Source organism: Cyprinodon tularosa, unplaced genomic scaffold (assembly GCF_016077235.1).
Source record: "Cyprinodon tularosa strain WSP-4 unplaced genomic scaffold, ASM1607723v1 ctg248, whole genome shotgun sequence".
NCBI classification, from domain to species: Eukaryota; Metazoa; Chordata; class Actinopteri; order Cyprinodontiformes; family Cyprinodontidae; genus Cyprinodon; species Cyprinodon tularosa.
The window spans coordinates 1037174-1057521 of NW_024038921.1; the positions used below are offsets into that span (position 1 = coordinate 1037174).

Below are 20348 nucleotides of genomic sequence, written 5' to 3' on the forward strand. Positions count from 1 at the left end.
GCACTTACAATACTAATTTGTATGGTAGTACAATACTAATTTGTATGGTAGTATTAAAGCAAATATTATTGATTTCATATAATCAAATAACCATGCATTAGTAGAAGTAGCTGTACAAGCAGTTTATCTCTTAAGACACTTTTCAATGTTGATACAACATAGTTGTATTTTAAATGCTTAAGAATAAAATATTCATATTTTTGCAAAATGTAAAATGTTTCCTTCTTCTATTGGACTCAGCTTGGGTCACACCTTGGAACTCCTATTTGAAAAAGGACAAAATAAGGAGTTTAATGGCAGTGTGGTCATTTGTCGCCATCTAGTGGTCAGACAAACAAATGGCCAGTATTAGCGGTGTAATCTTTTTATCTTCTGAGGGCTTTTCAGCTGAGGCTACTTCAAGGGTTTTTCTCAGGAAGATGCGGACTTGTTTGATGAGATCTTGTAGACTAGTTTGTTTAGCATTGGTCGCCCCTTTTTATTTGCTGCAGTTCATTGGACTGCGCAGTTTATACAAACGCGTATTCCCCTTCCTCGCAAACACGATAACAATTACTTACAATGACAAAATGCACAATTTCAAGAGGGAACTCTTTCGAAACCTCGCGAGGTTCGCGAACGCAGACGGTTCGCTTCGGTTGCTGGAGATCGGCTGTGGCAGCGGAGCAAACTTTAGGTATTACCCGTACGGCTGCGCGGTGATCTGCACTGAACCCAACCCGCACATGGAGCCGTACCTGCGTTTGAGCATGGACGCAAATCAGCACCTGACTTATGAGGAGGTTTTAGTTCTTCCAGGTGAGGACCTGAGGGACGTTCGGGACGAATCGGTGGACGTTGTGGTCTGCACGCTGGTGCTGTGCTCTGTGAACGATGTGGGAAGAGTCCTGCAGGAGGCCCGACGCGTTCTCAGACGTGTGAGTTGGATTGTGCTGCCTTCACGTGTAGTAGGACATACAACAACCTGACACGCACAGGGTATGGAATCATCTTTAGCAAACCAATTGCATTCAGAAGTCACCTGATGAATAATCCAACTATATTTAATTGAATCTCTGCCTACATCCAACTGTCCCATGAAGTGGGTATTCAATTTAGTTCAGTTTATTTATATAGCGCCAATTCACAACACATGTCATCTCAAGGCACTTTACAGTTCAACCAGATCATACAGTCAAATCGATTTGAAGTTTTCCCAATTGATTGCATTGACTCATTGACTCAAATGCAATCCCTCACACTAAGCATGCTTGTAGTGACAGTGGAGAGGAAAAACTCCCTTTCAACAGGAAGAAACCTCCAGCAGAACCAGGCTCAGTGTGCGGCCATCTGCCGAGGCTGACTGGGGTTCAAGGAGACAGAAGCAGAGATGGTGCACAGGTGGTTGTTCCAGAGCAACAGTAAACAAAAGAAACCCAAGAAAAGAAAACAGTCAGCTCACAAATAAAGTGATGTTTAAAGCAGGTCTAACTTATGAAAATATCCTTTTTTTAAATCTCATCTGAAAATGGAAAGAGTATGATACAATTTCAAACCTGCCAAGACATTTAACAGTTAGTAGGATTAATCAGAAAGGCAGAGAAGAGCCAATGTATCTGTACTTTCAGTTACCGGTATGTACCTTGTACATTTGACCTTTATGGAGGAATGGCACATGGGTGTAGGTTTGCATAGGGACCATAGGGACATGTCCCTACCAAAACTTGGGACCGACCTACTTGTCCCTACCAACAATTTGATGTGAATAACATGTTTATAATTTACAATGCGGCATTGTTGCAGCAGTAGTTCTGGATGGAGAATGAGAGACGAAAACATTTTTTATCTAAAATGCAATCTAATCTAAGTGGGTCACTTTGTCGGCTAAAAGCATGTTTTAGAGTCTCTTTACTCGAGTTAACGATTAATCGATTACTAAATTGGTTGACATTAATTCAATAATCTATTAATCACGATTAATCCGATGAATTGTTTCAGCCCTAGATAAAATAAATCAAATGGGTTAAACAAAGCAACTACAGCCCAGATGTACAACTTCTATAGTGAAGTTAATATGTTAAATGCTAAGTGTCAGTTCCTCTTCTAGCTCTTCTAGTTACACATTTAAATACAAGACATTTATTTGGTTTCTTTTTATTTTGGTTTCTTTCATGATACAGAGAGAGCATATAAAAGATTAAGAGTGTTTTTTTTACCTCTGTTTACCTCTGCACAATTCTTTATCTTCAAAAGAAAATACAGGATAACAGACATATTTAGACTATACTTGGTTAAATAGGCAGGTAAGACCTTCTGTCTTAGTTACTGGTAAGTTCAAATGCAACCCTTTTCAAAGTGGAAAAAAGTCCTAAAATTTGAATAAATATAGCAAGAAATGCTGCTTTTCTCTTTAAATGAAATACACCCTGATTTTCACGCCAAGCTTAAAAAAACGAGCATGCATATTTTTGCATAGGACCAATGAGATAAGACCAATAGAGTCCCTACCAAAGTTGAAATCAAACCTACGTAGTTGGAATGGCATTAAGAGTTTTTATTTGAAGAAAACAGAAATATTTCCTGTTTGTTAATTTGCTGTAAGCCATATATGAGGCTTAGGAAACATGCGGAAGAAGCTGCTCTGTAAAATGATACTAAATTGACTTTTTGGGCTTCATTCAAAATGCCATGTGGGCAGATAGGATAGAACACTTCTAGAAAAATAGGGACAGTAAAACTGGTCTTACTTTGAATGAAGATGGATGGAGCTAAACACAAGGTAATCCTGGAACAGAACTTGCCCTGTGTTGCAAAAGCCTTCTGCTAAAACTGTAGCTGCAGCCGAAGGGGAACATGGGGAATCTTCCCTCCATTTATGTGCTACAGTATTTACATAAAATACGGATAAAACATATTTAGGATTGTGGCTGTATTATGGTAATGTGACAAAGGTCAAGGGTCAGGGATACCTTTGAAAGGTTGCCACATTGCCAAGTTAAATAGAACGCACCATTACAGTTGGTGTACTCAGCTGTGGGTGTATGGTGTGTAATTTGCAAGTCATCATGACATTTCCTAACTTTTAACTGAGGTTGCATCCCATTATTTTAGATCATTTTGCACATTAATGTACTTTTATCTAAGTTTTTATGATCAGACACTCTGCTAAAGAATAAGAGGATATAACTCTACAGGACTCTAATGTGCAAGTTATTCATTTTGTCAATTCAGATTTCTACACAATATGGCTTAATAAGGTGAATTTCAAGTTTTGAATGACTTAAAATACCCATGTGTGAAAGAAAGGTAGGTTTGGCAGAAATGTAAATCTATGAATAGTGTTGGATTAAGCAGGACTGTACATAACCAGTCAGAGCTTGAGGGCTACCTAGTCTGTTCTGGAATGAACGTACACCTGTGGAACAGAACCTGCTGTTGGTTTTCTTTCAGGGAGGAGCTTTGTATTTTCTGGAGCATGTGGTCTCTGATCCCTCCACGTGGACATACTTCTGTCAGTATGTGTTTGAGCCTCTGTGGTACCTCCTGGGGGATGGCTGCACAGTTACCAGGGCAACGTGGAGAAACCTGGAGGCGGCTGGCTTTGCTGAACTTCACCTAAGACATATAGAGGCTCAAGAAGTTTCTTTAATGATTAGGCCACATATTATGGGATATTCAATTAAATGAAACATATGAACCCTTTTCTTGGTTCTATACTTAATATATTAATTTCTTCATATTTAGTTTACTGCTTTCTAACTTTTCTAGTAAAGTTTTTTTTTTTTTTTTTTTATCAGTAAGACTGTTATGGCACAGATCTATTTCTAAAGCTTTTCTTACTTGATAAACATCAGACAAACACGCTTTCTACTGAGTGAAAATATATTTATTTACTCACCGAATCAGCAACATTTCATATGCTCTTTGTTTTTCACTCCCCATCCCCCCCAAAGATGTACAAATAAATATTAACTGGACTTTGTGCTTTTTTTCCCTGATTGTCAAAGTAACTGCCAAGTAACAACCAAACCAAACTTGATATTTCTGATACCCTTTATAGTCCATTGCACAAATATAAGGAATGATAGGTGTAACATCTTTTTAAAAAGGGAAAAGAGGGGCATTGCTGGTTCACAATTAAAAGAAATCACATATTGTAATAATACAGTCAAAATTTTGCAGATGCTGGTAAATTAGCTCCAGTAGCAATACGTTTTAAAACACAAGGAAATAGGAAAAATTATACATTTGAAGACTCAAACTTTAAAGCTCACAATTTCAAACCTCCAAGTATTAAAAATGTACACAACTATAAATGTTACAGAGTTAGCATAAAAAAAAAAAAAAAAAGCAGTTGAAAAATGGCCAAATTGTCCAGTAAATCTCACTGCCAAAAGTCACTTTTAATCAAAGTAGAAAAAAAAAAAAAAGACTGGAGGAATTCAGCCTGAAATGAAGTGTTCCCAGAAACCCAGACTTGTCCAAATGCATGAGAGCTGTGCTGCTTTCACCTCACAGTCTCGACATGTACTAACAGGTTATCCTGTTTTCACGCAGTAAAGATCCTTTAATGTTTTCAGTTCTTCAATCAATGTCTTGTTTTGGTTCTCCAGAACAGCGACACGGTTTTCCAGACATTTCACATATTCCTTTTTCTTCCGTCGACATTCACGGGCCGCTTCTCTGAAATCAGGAAAAAACATTCAGGATGTCAAAATGTTAAATAATGAAAAATGTGTTAAAGTTCTCATAGCATCAAGATGGTGCAAAAGAGCTCAGCTAACATTTTATTTACAAAGAAAACTAAATGAGTATGGGTTATATAATGTACAATAGGTTAACATTTGAACAAGTTCACTAAGTTTTTTATATTTAAATTATTTGCAAAAATAAAAACTAAAACAATCACAAGTCGTTATTAGATGTTTGAAAATTTGAAAGAAAAAAAATTGAAAACAGTAAACATCATTAATCAGGTAAAGAGGATACTTTCCAGATGCTCTATATTTATTATATCAGTGCATACAATTCACAATTTAGATATAATTACTGCTCTAAGTGGGTCAGTCTGTCAGCCAAAGGCATGTTTTAGAGTCTCTACACCGTAGTTAACGATTAATAAATTAGTTGATGATTATTTAAATAATAAAGCATAGAGCTTGGAATCCTAAGGTCATGAGTCTGAGCCTTCCATGCGTTTTGGAAGCCATCAGGCTCCATAATACTATGACACCAAACTGAGAGAAATTATTCCTGATTTCACACAGTTTTACTTTGTTGTTGTAACTTTGTGCTAATATATTGACTGAATTTCATATATAGGGAATATGTAAAAGTCTGGTAATACAAATGTTTCCACACTTGGATAGGGATAAAAGCAAATGCTTTGGGGGAGTGATGGCCAAGTGGTTAGAGCAGTGTGCTTGTGCTCTGAGAAGGTTGCAAGTACTCGGTTTGATCCCCACAGCCTGCACTCTGGGTTCCTGAGCAAGACACTTAACCCACACTGCCCCCTGCTGGCGCACAGTGGCAGCCCACTGCTCCCCAAGGGGATGGGTTAAATGCATAGTGAATTTATCCAGTTTGAGATCAATAAAGTTAAATTATTATTCACTTTGACTGTTTATGATAACTAGTGTGTAAACTATTATTGATCTACTAAACAAAAACCAAAGGCACTTTTTCGAGATGTATCTTGCAAGAACAATAAGTAGACAAAGTCCACAGGTCAGAGTACTGCACCAGGTTGGGTACCAGTAAAAAACATACATCTAAAGGTAGAAAAAAAATAATGTTTTACTTCACGGGTGTAGGCATGGATATAAATGAACAAATGCAGGAACCATAGAGTTACAGCATGAATTAAACTAATTTAGATTTTCTTATTAATTAACTCTATATTTAAAAAAATAAATTGATTCAAGAATATCCAGATAATAATATTCTAACAAGGGCCAAACAAAGTCCTGTAGAACTGAGTTTTTATTCTGAAAACACAAGCTGATATTTTCAGAGGCTGCAATGCCTTCCTCTCTCAGGTCCATACAACACATTCCTTAAGCTAAGCTTGCTGCCTCAAACTCCCAGAATCCCCCATTCCTGGTCTGGCTGCACTGCCTGTCTCCCGCCCACGTGATGGACACCGACAGACGAGTGGAAGTCAGCAGAGGCATACAGAAACAGGCTATCCAAACTAATATGGGCAACAATAAGAACATTACATTACGGGTTGGTGTGGATTTTTAAATGGGGATAATTGCAGGTAACGGGTCGGGTCTCAGTTCAGGTGCAGTTTTGAAAAATCAGACCAGTACAGGACTCTCTCACAGGACACAGCAGCACATTAAAGATACAGGGGCCGAGGGCTAACCCTTAACTCTGTATTTACCTGTTTTTTGCAAGCCGGATTTCCCTCTTTAGTGTGGGATCATCAGTTTTAGTTTGAGACAGTCCAACTGGAGAGGTCATCACAACGGTCTGGGGAAGGGAGGCAGATGAGGTCGTTGTGCGAATCTGGTAGGTTTGCATCTCTCCTCCAACTCCTAAATGCAACAAATGACAAAACAAAAAAAAACTGAATGTGAATCATATGAATCCTGTCACACAATTTTTGGTTCTTGACTAGAAGTTACTTCTTGTATTATGACTTCCCATTCTCTCAGAGCCAAAGAAAAAACTTTATTTTGGATGGAAAGAAAAAGGCCCTTGACGTCTGATAAAGGTATAGATTTCACTGCAAAGGAGACAACATCTATAACCAAAATGGAAAGGACTGCCAAAAACACCATTAAAAACATCTATTTTTGTCACCATTCCTTCAGTTCACATAACCATGGCCATTTCAAATGTGTTACATTTTTTGTCTCATTTTGATTACAAAAGAATACTACCAAACAAGGCTGGCACATGAAATGTAAGCGGATGTACTAAATTCTCACCTTGTACTACTACTTGGTTGCTAGGCACGAGTATCTGCTGACCATCAGGTGTCTGCGCATACTGAAGGATGGTAGCTCCTTGTTGTGCTCCACCAGAGTTGGCCATGGTAACAGCCTGCAGCCCTTGGAGGCCTTCAGAACCTGGAGATGCCAGCTGGATTGTCCCATTTGCAGCTATGGTAACTTATAAGGAATGATAAAAAAACAAAACTTGTTATAAAAGGAAATACAATCATTCTTGCTTGCAAAGTAAAAATATGATCGGAAAGGGTATTCTGAAAGTGATTATAGATTAAATTTATTACCAAATATTACTCTGTTTGAGAACACTCAACCAGTATAGTCAAAGAAATTATTGAAATACTTCATAAAAATTTAAAAATCACAGCATCCCACACTGGTGTTAGTATTTTCATATTCAGTTTAAGCTGAAGAAGCGTTCTTACTGTACTGTCCTGAGCTGGTCTGGTAGATTGGAGTGCTTGGAACTGTAACACCTGTCACTCCTGTGGATGCTGGACTGCTATCCTTTCCTTCAATGTGTGTCGTTTCCTGAGATGAAAGGTCGTTAAGGATTTTTCTGCAGGAAAGAAGCAGCCAAGTTATTCCACAAGTTACACAAAAGCTTTTCTTTCTGGGATGTCATTTGATGAACTTTTTACCTGTATGACGGCCGCCTGGCGAGTATTTCCCTTGTCTTGTGGGTTGTTGCTCCACTGTCTGAGGAGTCTTGAGAATCTTCGCTATCAGTACCCTGGGCCTTAGCAGTAGAGGTTCAATAAGAATACAATCATCATTATCAAACCACTGTGGGAGAAATTCTGTCTTTTTATAGGCACTTGTTTGACTATAGCCTCTTTAGTTTTAGATTTATAGCCAAACAGAAACACATTTATTCATTCAATTTATATCCAATAGTAGATTTATGTTAGTATTATTGTTTTGTATCTGACTGTATTTCGCAACCATGTCAAGGATTTATATTTAAATTATGTGATAGTTTAGAAAAAGAAAAAAAAAAACATGAAAGGCAAAAAAAAGGAGCTGCTCTGCTCACCGTTACACTCTGTGCCTGAGGGGACTGAATGACTGATGACTGTGCAGACTGGATCACTCCCTGAACCTGATATTGACCCCCAGGCAGTTGCACAACAGCAACAGAAGAACCTCCCAATGACATCTAGGAACATTAAAATAAAATACAAACAAAAAAATGATTTGCCATTGAATAGTCTCAAGTTAAACATTTTAGTAAAACAATACAAATTACATTTCCTAAAAACACTTCACCTACATATAATATATATCGTATTGTTAACATTTAGGTGCTAAGATTATTATTTTTTTTTTTACTATCCTTTAAAATACATCTGAAGTAAAATAGGCAAATGTTGCTTGTATCAGTAATTAATTACTTAAATATTTGATTAAGGTTTTTTGTGTATAGAAATACATTAATAAAACATACATAATTATTGATCAAATTGTTTAACTCTTTAACTCTCATTATTAATTTATTTTCCCCATTGAGGTATTGAAGTTAGTGGGAGAAACCAAGGTTGCTCTTGACAATGTCATTAGTTTTAAACTAACTTGTCCAGATTAATCAAATGCTGGAGATTACTTAAAATTCACTGATTATTAAATCATGGCGCAGTGCAGTACATTAATAGCTAACAAAAAAAGACATTTCTAAAGACAACAATGCTTTTTATTTTGAACTCATTCATGTAAAATTTCAATTAATCTAATATTCCAATGGATTTTTAAAAACTGATTAAGATATTAACGTGTTGGTATGGTTGTCATTTATCTGATGCATCACCACAAATTAACTCAAACTCAAGGTTAGTTTTCACAAAGTATTAGTGAAACTATTAGTGGAGGTATTCAATTTAAAATAATGAAAGCAATGCAAATAAAATTATTTTTTTTTTTTTTCCTGTGAAGAGCTTTAATCAGAAAACGAATCAAATGACAAAAAATAACACACTGGATTATCAATATGTATTTGGGTGTACATAAATTAGGTAGAGTCAGAGTTTTCTGCTGTTCTAATACAAGTTAAAACATATTGAGTCTAGGACTGCAACTAATAATCATTTTGCAACCGATTCATCAGTCGATTTTTTTTCTTCTATTAATCGATTAACAATCGGATAGATTCCTTAAAGATTTTTTACTACATTAAACCATGTGAAATCAAAACATTTCCAGTTGAGGAGTTCTGGATAGAGCATATAGACAGACAAAAAGGTTGATTTTTTTATCTTGAATAAAAAAATATTATTTTTACAATTTTGATACAATTACTTCTCTAAGTGGGTTTCTCTGTCAGCTAGAGACATGTTTTAGAGTCTCTATACTCCAGTTAACGATAAATCGATTACTAAATTAGTTCACAATTATTTCAATAATCGATTGATCATGATTAATCCAATTGTTTCAGGCCTGATTGAGTCATAAACAGGGAAGACAACTTGGGTAGAATAATTTATGTCATTTTAAAATTGCTTAAAATGTCAAGCCGCGTATTAACTCCATTTAAACTGTTGTTTCCGTGCCTAATGTTTTCATATGAATGGCCTGTGTAACCAAGCAGAATGGCAGGTATTGTTTTTAATTGCATTCATCAGTTACCTGCTGTGCTATCTGTGAGAACTGAGAGGATGTGATGGTAGTAGGAATGGTTGCAGTCTGTGACTCAGTGCCATTGCTGCCCTGTTGTACGTCTTCCATAGTAACTGAGAAAAAATAAATCAATATTACTGACTCACAGTAACTCTACTGTAACAGCTGCTGTACGCGCCGTTATTTGTCTTTACTTTAGTGAATTCACCAAGCTAAGCACCCGCTAAAAAAGTGAATCGATGAGAAACAAAATAGTTTTTTTTTCCCATTTTTTTTTTTTTTAGAGGAATCAAAATAGATGTATATGAAAATAAGTGTAACAAGACATGACTTCCTCTTGGAGGAATTTAGCAATGCAAGTTACGTTATGAACGAGTTACGAAACACAGCAGGATTCTGGAGTCAATACGATTGACTTTTTAAACCTCATTGATTTGATGAGAAATCTCGTAAAAAGTGTAACTTTAATACAAAAATTTAACTCCGCAGCTGAAAATATGAAGCCGCTACTTCCAGAATGTTCGAGCTTACTAATGTTGCAGCTGGTAGTTAACAGTAGCTAACCAGTTAAGCGGATGTAATTCACTTTAAAACGTTAAAAGCAACCATTTCCGAATTATGTGCTTGACAAGTTTCGTTTGGCTTGTATAAGGGATGGATGGAATATTTTATCCCATTGAGCAAATATATGTAACTCTGTCACTGGCACGCAACTTATCGCGTCAAAAGACGTCAGCGATACGAGGAGCCATTAAGCTAACTACACCTTCCCTTTTCGTAGGTTGGCGAGCCGTTGACGAAGCACACAAGCCGCCATTACGGTCAGAGCGGGGCGGACAGAGAGACGAGCACAAAAAGTACCGCTCAGTCAGCCAGATAATTTACCTTCTGAAATGATGTGTGACTGCTCTTGTTCACAGCGTGAAGCTCGGGTAATTCGTGTACAGACTTTTATTTCGAAGAGGACCTGGAAAGTTACTTAGCCGTAATGGCTAATAGCTAAAAACAAGAAGATGTCAGCTTTAAAATATAGCTCTCTACTTTTCTCTCCCGCCCCCGCCCCCGCCCCCCGGCCAAAGGAAGAGGGCGGGGTTTCTGAGCAGGGGAGACGTTGCGTAATTAAGTCTTTGGGCATTTTGATTGGAGGAAAAAGTTAAAACGTTTCGTGTCAGAAGGTTTGCAGAAATAATGGAAATAGTGCAATGTTTTATATTATATATGGTGTATTTTATTCATATGTCTTGCACATTGTAATTCTTTACTTGTAGTTATAAAAAATGTTAAGGGTGAAAATTTGTAATTAAAGTATGAAGAAATTATCTTTCACTTGTCAGTCATTATCATTGCACATATTTCAGTCAAATCTAGAATAATCTGTGCAATCAGAGATTCCCATAGTCATAAGCATACCAATAACTGGTTGTGACCCATTCTATAAATATAGGAACAAAACACATGTCAATGGTATTAGTATGTACTTTTACAGTATCTCTTTAATCATGCTGAATTTATTTGGCCTATAAAAACATTTGTCTATGGGCCAGATTAGCACACATAGGAGTAAGGACAAGTGCAAAATTTTCCAACACAAACTTATCTTTGGAGAACAGTCTGATAGTGATGAAAGTGCACTGGTTTGAGAAAAGGAAATACTTCTAGATATCCTGGGACACAGATAACCTGATTTACTCCCTTATCTTTCTTAAAATCAGATGCAAGTTTTAACCAAATCTTTGGGTAGCCCTGAGGATGGTCGGCTGACTCCCTGTGATGTGCATTTGCAGAGTGGACTGACGCGATTAGTATTAACAAAATAAGCCATCAGATGTCTTGCAGTCATTTGCAAACCAAAGCTGCGAAGCACAGATTTTAAGAATATTGAAGGAAAGCAGTGCAACATCAAAAAGTCATACCTGTGGTTAAAGGGAGTGTATGCTTTCAAAGAGAGCTTATGCACACGGTTATAAATATTTACATAGTTTGAAGAGCTAATTATTCTTCTATTAATTTGATTGTGTACCCGGTCAAGTTACTTTTTAGCTATTCCAACTATTTAAAAACACAGTTGATATTTTATTGTTTGATTTTATTATGTCTGTTTTTATACAATTGAATGTATTATTTTTATATGTTAAAGCTATTTTATTTGTTTTTTGTATTTCTTGCAACACATGTTATTTTTACACCATGCTGTTGCAGTTGAAACCAAAAAGAATAAACCACCATGACAATATTACTTCAAATGACTACTAGTTTTTTACTTTACTTTTGGTAACACCAAATCATGTATACAAATAGGGGACTGTTTACAAATCAGCACTTCCAGAGCTGCAATGAATTTATTAGTAGGTTGATTACAGCAACAAACATCATTGATACAATAGAGGGGCCCCAAAAACTTTATTTTAATTATGGCCCCTTAGAGACTTGGGCCAGCACTGTGTGCAATTAGACAGAAAGCCCGCTGTTCTACTGAATTAGGTTTGTTTAAAGAGCTCAAAAATGTAAGGCAAGGGAATAACATTTAATTCACACTATCATCCCAGAATAAAAGTTAAGACAAATGTTTTAAAGTCATCTTTAAGAGAATAATTCACGTCTGTACATATGTTTTGTCTTAAAGGAGGTAAAGACATGCTCTGAACATTCATTTAAAAAGTCCACACACAAATAACCAATTTGCTTATGTATCTTATGTCTTTTATGGTCCAATCAAAAACAAACCTAGATAACATCCAAAACCACAAAGGAATAAATAAAACAATTATTTTCTGAATCACTAAACTTGAATTCTTCTTTAGTGCATGCTCTCTTAAAACATATAATTCCATTTTAATTTGATATGTTTGTCCATTTTACATCTTCCAAGTTTGGATATGTAAATTATGATTTGTAAATGTTGTTGATAATTTCTAATTAAACCAGAACTGCATCCAAAGTTCAATCCGACCTTCAAACAGTTCTTGGCATAAATATTTAGTCTTGTTAGTCAAGTTTTGAACACTAAGTTTAAACACATATGCTTATGACTTTTTTGTTTGAATCATCAGGTAATCTTTTAAATGTTCCTAACTTTTATGAAATACCTAGATCGTATCTCTTGGAATTACACTTTAATGAATACTCTACACATATAATTTTTTTTACAGCAGAGAGAGAGAGCATGTGTAAAACATAAAAAACATGAAAAAACAAAAAACGTTCCAATATTTTGGACAAATTAACGTTTCCAACCTAGTCTATGTCTTTTGATACTATTGTGTTATAATATCTGTAAAAATATTGGTTATTTAAGCATATAGTGAACTACACATAGAGACTAATAATAAAGAAGGAATAATTTTTTTATTTAGTCTTAAAAATGTTGGTCATTTTTAATCCATGTTAAACCATTACAACAAAGAAAAATTCAGGCACATGCATGATTAAATGCTTCTGTTTATTCTGCATTACTTATACATTAAGTATAAAACAAAGTACAACAAACCAAAATGGTAGAAAGCAAAATGGTAAAACGGGGTGCACCATTTACATGTTTTAACAGACTGAGTTAAAACACATCATTAGACAGTGGAGTAAACCCTCTTGAAGCAAATATAGATTTCACAGAGTAATTAATATACAACATATTCAGAGTGCATACACAAAATATCAACAAAATTAAAGAGAGATTAATGCAATCTTAAGTACACTACTGGGTAAATTTTATTAGCTCGTCTTTCTCTTTAGAAAAATTAGAATCATGTTTATTTTTCAGTAAATGTGCAAGCTTTGAAATTAAATTGCACCATCATTAGGATTGCATAGTGTAAGAATTCTGAAGTTGGAAAGATAAAACAAAAGAGTAAGAACCAGAAGAAGCCCTTCAAGACTTCCCAGCAAAGCAGGTAGATGGATTCTGGTTTTCATTTCAGGTTTCTGACAAGTTTCCAAGAGACTCTTTTTTTGTGTCAAATATCCACTTTATGGATCCTGCTCTCATACTTCCAGCTCCAGTCCTGTTTTACCAGTTTAACTCCCTGAAACTTCACTTTCATGCCTGTTAACCTCTCCTACCACATCCAAAATGAGTTGTTCTTCGAGCCAGTTCCTTCACGGCCAGTCATGCTAGCATTGTGCAGCGGCTGTGACAAAGTGTTGAAGCTAAGATGAAGCGCTGTCGCACCAATTTTGTTAGAGCGTCACTCAAAAGGGACACCGTTTGAAGCAGAATTTTCCAAACATGTCAACAGTGCAAAGTGCATTAGGAAAATGTTCATTTATGATTATCTTTTACAAATTTTTCTAAAATTAGGCTTTACTAGTTTGAATGGTAAAATGGGCAGCAGCCAATTCAGACAATATAGAATGAATAATGAAAACAAGTGTAGGTCTACACAAAAATCTCATCACCGAAACACTGTGCAAGCTATTTGAAAGAGTCTTGAAATGATAACGCACAAGCATATCATTGCCAGTCAGATGTTTACATACACTTATCTTTGGTTTTAACTGCCAAAATAACTTGATCTCAACAATTTTCAGGGCTGAAAGATCATAGCAAACACAAATCTATTTGCACATGTTCGCAGTTTGATCCATTTACGCTTATCTTTATTGGATCTAAGTGTTACAGACAAGCCTAATTATATTAATTTAACCGTTGAAATATTTTGTTCAATCTTAGAAAGTTGAAGCGCAGCTGGTTTTTTTGATGTTTTTTTTTTGTAGCCATCAACAGGGTTCTGATATAACTCTGGCTTGATATCTTGCTATTCTTCTTGAGAGAATTCACAAAGATAATTATTTTTGTTTAGGTTCCTAAAACAGCGCTTACTTTAGAACATAGTCATACATTTCAAAGCTAATTGAGGTTAGGACAGTATAGTTTTGTTTTTACATACTGCAAGATCTCAACTCTCTTACTTAGTGTGCTTTTCCCTTGCTGCAAGAACACAGTGAATTTAAATCTCTACCTGCATTGATTGTGTATGTGCTCCCAATGGATGTGCTAGCTCTCGCTGGGTACTCCGGCTTCCTCCCACAGTTCAAAAACACAATTAGGTTAACTGCTCTCTCTAACCTGCCCTGAGGTACAACCGCATGGGTTATGTAGATTGTTCTCAATATCTGTGTTACCCTATAATGGATTGGTGGCCTAGTCAGGATGCACTTATCCTCCTACTCATTCCCAGATGGAGACTCCCACCCCATCATGACATATATAGATAAGTAAGTATAGATGAAAGGAAGCTCAACCAAATCTGTTTGTTTACAAAAGCTAGTCAAAGAATCTCTATCCTCCCAAATATCTTCCTCATCGAGGCCAATTCTTTATTCAATCCAGGGCTTAACCACTTTGGAATAGTTTTTCTCATTTAACAACCCTATGTTTAAGAGTAGAACATTTTAAATGTCTTTTAATAATTAATTCAATGAAGGGTTGGACATGACACCACATCATGACATGCACGCTGCTATTGGGTGTTTATGTGTGGTTTAAAAAAATTTGTCATTTTTTTGTTGTCTGTTGATTATTGTTTTATTACTATTGGATTTGAAATGATTATTTAAAATTTTCACACGTTCTCGTTTTTGGTGGAACCTTAAGATAAGCCACACAGGCTTTTAGCCACTTCCTGCTCTGTATTTCTCTTTTAACTGTGTACTCAATGTATTCTTTTGAGCAAAATAAATGTATAATTGCCTTAGGCTAGAAACACGTACATCTGAACACTAGTTCTGGTAAGAAAAAACTAACAAGTGTTCAAATGTGGTCCAACGGGATTCCAGAAACGCATTGAAAACAGATTTAGGAATGATAAAGCAGATCACTATAAAGCTTCCTCAACCCCAATAATAAAGTCCTTAAAATATGATGGATACCAGCAGCATTTGTCAAAGGCAAAAGTTTTTAATGGTACTGGTGTTGTATGAATATATATCTTAAGTAGGGCTGCAACCAATGATTATTTTTCAAATCGATTCACCTGTTGATTATTTTTTCGAATAATTGATTAATAATCGGATGGCAAAAGGTTCCAAAAAGAACATTTTATGCAAAATTAAACCAAGTGAAACTAAAGCTTTTCCACTTGAGCAGCTCTGGATAGAGCATATTTACAGATGGAATTTTTATTTATTTTTTATTAAATGCATTTTTATTTAAATATATATTTTTTTTTTGCAATTTTGGTATAATTACTGCTCTAAGTGGGTCGCTCTGTCAGATAAAGGCCTGTTTTACAGTCTCTATACTCTGGGTGGGGGTTTGGGTGGCCTAGTGGTTAGAGAAGGCTGCAAGTACCTGGTTTGATCCCCACACCCTGCACTCTGGGTCCCTGAGCAAGACACTTAACCCCCGATTGCTCCCCAGGTGCTGCACAGTGGCAGCCCACTGCTCCCCAAGGGGATGGGTTAAGATGCAGAAGTGAATTTCTCCATTGTGAGATCAATAAAGTTCAATTATTATTAATCCTCCAGTTAATGATTAATTGATTACTAAATAAGTTGACGATTATTTTAATTATTAGATAAAGCTTTTCTTTTTTTTTATCTAAACTTTTATGTTTTATATCTCTTAACTGTCACCCCCAAAAATCCTCAAACACCTAAATAAAATATACTAAAGCTTGTTGTCTCCATTATTAAAGGTGGAAGTATGATTAGAAGACAGAAATACTTCTTCCTCATGACAGTTGAGCTGTTTACTCTATGTAGATCAGAGGGAATCCATTCTTCTGCACAGAATTCTTAATTTTTTTTTTTATTAGCGATATTTATTGTATAATTATTTAACAATTTATTCCAATAAATGACCAAACAACCCAAATGAATGAGGTTCACGCCATTCGTTGATGAGTGCATGTAAACTTCTGAATAGAAATGTTAAATTTAGCCTTTTTATTTTCCTCTCACTGGCATCTTTCATGTGGCTCAGTTTTGCAACTGCATTCACAAGTGCAAAATTCCAGTGACTGAACACAGAAAAATAAAAAAATTCGACCTGTTTACTACCTTCTGCTGGCTACAGTATAAACAACAATGATTTTAGAATTCAAAGTACTTATATACAAAAAGTTGCACAAACAAACAAAACATACAGTTGGAACGTTTGAGTGCTGAGAGGCTCCATGATGTTTTACGTAACTGAGAGCATCAAGTTTGTTTGGCAGCATGGTGGCCATGGATATCAGATGAACAGAAGTGGACCAATTTTTTTTTTTAGATTTTTCACTTACAAAGTAACCCGTCAGCCTGTAAACAGTCACATTATTAGTTTTGCAAACCTCCTTGCAGACACTAACAGGGAAATACCTGCACTAACAGTGATAGCCCTCCCAGTAAACTTGGATTATTCTGCTCAGAATAACATGCTCTAAAACCATTATGCTCATAATGCCTCATTGTTATAATAAAATAGATTTTTTTTTCTTTTAAAAAGTGCAACATTTTGTCCATTCTCAGACACAATGATTTAAAGTGATTCACCCTTTCAGTCCTTATATAGCTAACATCCCCCAACAAAAGTACTTTTTGTTAGATTCTATTTACAGTCTTCTTTGCTAATGTTACAGCCTCCCAGCTTGGTTATCTATTCATAGAGGAGCAACTGAGAGAGGTGAGGAAAAACATTATTATTCATTTATACAAATAAAAATATCTAGTGACATACAGTATCCAAAATACAAAGAGACCCTCAGTTGTTACAGTAAAGAAAAGAATATGGGCTCTTTTTTATTGTATTTATCCCTTTTGGGTATTTATGGAACTTATGCTCCAGTGATTGAAGAATAATAAGAAGCCATTAATAGCAGATTCAATAAAAGTTAAGAAAGGAATGTATGGCTGAAGTTTTGTAAGGCAGGAAATATTATCAAAGCAGGAATATCTATTTGGTTTCAGTTGGGGGGTAGGGTAGGTGGGGGGTCAAATATGCACACTGGGTGAACCATGTGTCAGTTATCATGGCTTTTCCTCTTATCCATGTTGCCAGGAAGTAAAACTAAAGGGGATCAGGACATGGGTTTGTGTGTGGGTTTGCTTGGAAGCTGCATGTAGAAAAATACTTCAAGTTGTGTTGAGATCAGTGGTTCAGTGTGGACACCACACCAAGGGGGGCAGACTTTGACTAAGACAGGACACCAGTATTTGTTGCCAAAGGGACCTGTTGCCTCTTCTTCTCAATTCTCCACAAAAAAGTGCATCAAAAACTCTGCTTTCCTCTTCATTTTGCAGCATATTTTAACTGCTATGTTTGCAAAATGTGGTGTTTATATAAAGAACACAGTGTTCAACCCCAAACACAGACATGCAGTGGTAAAGATATGCTGGTGTCAAACAGGGCTGTGTGTCTGTACATGTGCTTCATGCTTTTCTGCTCCCCACACATATACATACACCCTGTCCAGACTGCTCACTGGTACGATGAAACGTCCAAGAATCAAACCAGGATGGCCACCAGCTTTTCACATGTTGTACGCAACATAGATGGGATCCAACTGGTCGGCAAGGAACGAGTCGCGGAGGTGCATGCGTTGCTTCTCTCCCCTGGAGTTGATGGGTATGACACCAGGGTCAACAATTACCACCACGCCCACAATGAGGTGGTGGCCCTCCAGGACCACATTTGTGATGAGGGGCACGAGGTCAAGCGCGTCCTGCTCTGAGCCACACAGCTCCGAAACCACCACCAGCAGGTTGGTCCATGTAAACACAGCACTGTGACAGATCAAAGCGAGGTGATCAGTGATTAGAAATTCAAAAACATTTTGATTTTAAGATTAATAAAGCATCAGAGGCCTCCTCACCTTTCAGCAATACTTCGATGAGCTCGTGACACAGAAGTCTCAATGTCAATAGGGTGGTATCGTAACCCTCGAAGCTCTAGCGTCTCGTCCAGTGAGCCCACCACAAACAGGGCATCATGTCGATCTGAAACACACAGAAATGTTTGTAGAGACAGCAAAGAAAAAAATGTAGACCAGTAATTGTCCAATGATGTCCCACTAAAGACAGTGCTAATAAAGTACTGCTTCCCTCTCCGGAGGTGGCAAAAGTTCTTAGCATGAGTTTTTGCTTCTGCAACCACCTGGGCAGCAGCATGCTTGGCTTTACAATACCAAATATCTGCCTCAGGAGTTCCAAAAGTCAGCCAGGCTCAATAGACTCCTACATTTGACAGCATCCCTTACTGCCGGTGTCCACCATCAGGTTCTTGGATTGTTTTCACAACAGGCACTTCAGACCTTCTAGCCACAGCTACGTGGGGCTGTATCACAGTGGAAGTAGATATTATGGTCCACTCAGACTCCATGCCGCCAGCTTGTCCCTGGAATCTAGGAGAAGCTCTCTTAAGTGAGACCTCCACCAGATGTTGCCAGCAGACCCTCACTACTACCTGCTGGCCTGCTGAGTCTATCCAACCTCCTGCTCCTCCAGCTCACCACTAGGTGGCAATCAGTGGACAGTTCCTGAGTGTCCAAGACATGCGGCTGAAGGTTAGAAGATATGATTCCAAAGTGGATCATCAACCTCCGCCCTACAGGGAGTCCTGTTGCACCATCGGAAATCGTTATGTTTGAACATGGTGTTCATTATGCACAGAAGAGATTAATCTCAGCAAAGGAAAAAAATCCTTTATTATTCAGTTCCTATTACTACTACAAGTCCCAGAATGCATCACTGAAAAGAGCAGGCAGCTAATCACTGAATTGGGAACACCTGGGGGGATAGCAATACTCTCTGCACTGGAGATGGAAAACAAAACAGCTCAACAAGAGTAGAAGGCAATTCAACATATGGTTTCTCTCAAAGACATTATTGGTGTCGTTGAAAATTTATTTTGATGATTTTTGATGTTACAAAGAAATCAGCATTTTTCCTAATATTTAAAGGTGGGCCCTAATTAATGTTTGGTTATGACCCCAAAACCCAAAAAAGATGAATAACGATTTATGGCTACTGTTAGAGAAACTGTGGAAAACGATTGACGGTCAATATCGATGCTTTAAAGTTTAAAGCTTGCTTTATGACAGTCTTGGTAAAAATCTAAGCACAATCTCAAATAATATTGGATCATATTCTAATTCTATTCATCTCTAAAAACATAAATCTGAAACAAATGGTCATCAGATATGTGATTTAACAGGCAGTATCTCATCAAATGTATTTATCTAAAAATATTGAAGTTTGAGCTGGATCTGTCGCTTTACCTCCGCTTGCATCCAGCAGCTCTGTCCTTTTTACGAAACCCAAGTATCCAGTTCGGGCCCATAACGTGTGTGGGTCTCCAAAGCTGAGCTTGGTGTTGAAGTGGTCTGCCTGCAGACTCTCCTCTCCGTAGATAGTGTAGTAACCGCTGGCATTGTGAGGGCTGTTCACCCAGATCTGAGTCAGAGAAACAAAAATGGTGTTTGTTCAACCCTGGAGGGCTTTGTTTGGTACTGACATACTGTTCCCTTAAAAGAGTAATATCAGCTATGTTACCTCCCCCAGGTGAGAATCCCCAAGAGGGCCTTTGGTCTCTGGATGCACAATGATCACTCTGACACCTGGAAGTATCTGCAAAATCACAAAAACGCATCAGCAACATTTTTGTCTGAGGGTTTAACAAACCAGTCAATATCTCATGTATCCCACCTTGCCAGACTCCATCAGTGGAAGACTCTGAGGTGCTCCTCTCTCCACCAGCCTCACTCTGGAACAAGAAAGAAAATATAGCTAAACACATGCAGTCACAGCAAATTAACTGGAGCATCTACAAAATGATTAACCTCAAACTAATAGTGGACAGTAAATAAAAAACATTTCTAAAGCTCA

General features: G+C 36.9%; 3 protein-coding genes across 4 annotated transcripts in view; 1 reads left to right on the top strand and 2 right to left on the bottom strand.

Annotated features, from left to right (window-relative positions):
- Positions 1 to 3956, top strand: LOC119785403 (methyltransferase-like protein 7A). Its single transcript, XM_038288077.1, has 2 exons — positions 1 to 917; positions 3430 to 3956. Exons 1-2 carry the CDS (start codon positions 339 to 341, stop codon positions 3664 to 3666), a joined length of 816 nt encoding a protein of 271 aa, XP_038144005.1. The 5' UTR covers positions 1 to 338; the 3' UTR covers positions 3667 to 3956.
- atf1 (activating transcription factor 1) lies at positions 3848 to 10609 on the bottom strand. 2 transcript variants are annotated; one of them, XM_038288075.1, is made up of 8 exons: positions 10434 to 10609; positions 9558 to 9661; positions 7975 to 8097; positions 7580 to 7677; positions 7364 to 7497; positions 6918 to 7100; positions 6368 to 6521; positions 3848 to 4662 (listed from the first exon to the last, which is right to left on the bottom strand). In XM_038288075.1, the coding sequence occupies exons 2-8, from the start codon at positions 9654 to 9656 to the stop codon at positions 4518 to 4520; spliced, it is 936 nt and encodes a 311-aa protein (XP_038144003.1). In that variant the 5' UTR covers positions 9657 to 9661; positions 10434 to 10609; the 3' UTR covers positions 3848 to 4517. The 2 variants fall into 2 exon arrangements, with proteins under 2 accessions (XP_038144003.1, XP_038144004.1); XM_038288076.1 differs by lacking the exon at positions 9558 to 9661.
- Positions 10610 to 16448: 5839 nt separating this feature from the next.
- LOC119785417 (disco-interacting protein 2 homolog B-A-like) overlaps positions 16449 to 20348 on the bottom strand; it is a gene marked incomplete at its 5' end in the record, with an annotated part of 36729 nt that continues 32829 nt past the window's right edge. Inside the window, 5 exons of the mRNA XM_038288094.1 lie at positions 16449 to 18248; positions 18338 to 18461; positions 19742 to 19916; positions 20016 to 20090; positions 20169 to 20226. Of these exons, the coding sequence (XP_038144022.1) occupies positions 17996 to 18248; positions 18338 to 18461; positions 19742 to 19916; positions 20016 to 20090; positions 20169 to 20226 (685 nt within the window). The remainder of the gene's footprint in view (positions 18249 to 18337; positions 18462 to 19741; positions 19917 to 20015; positions 20091 to 20168; positions 20227 to 20348) is intronic.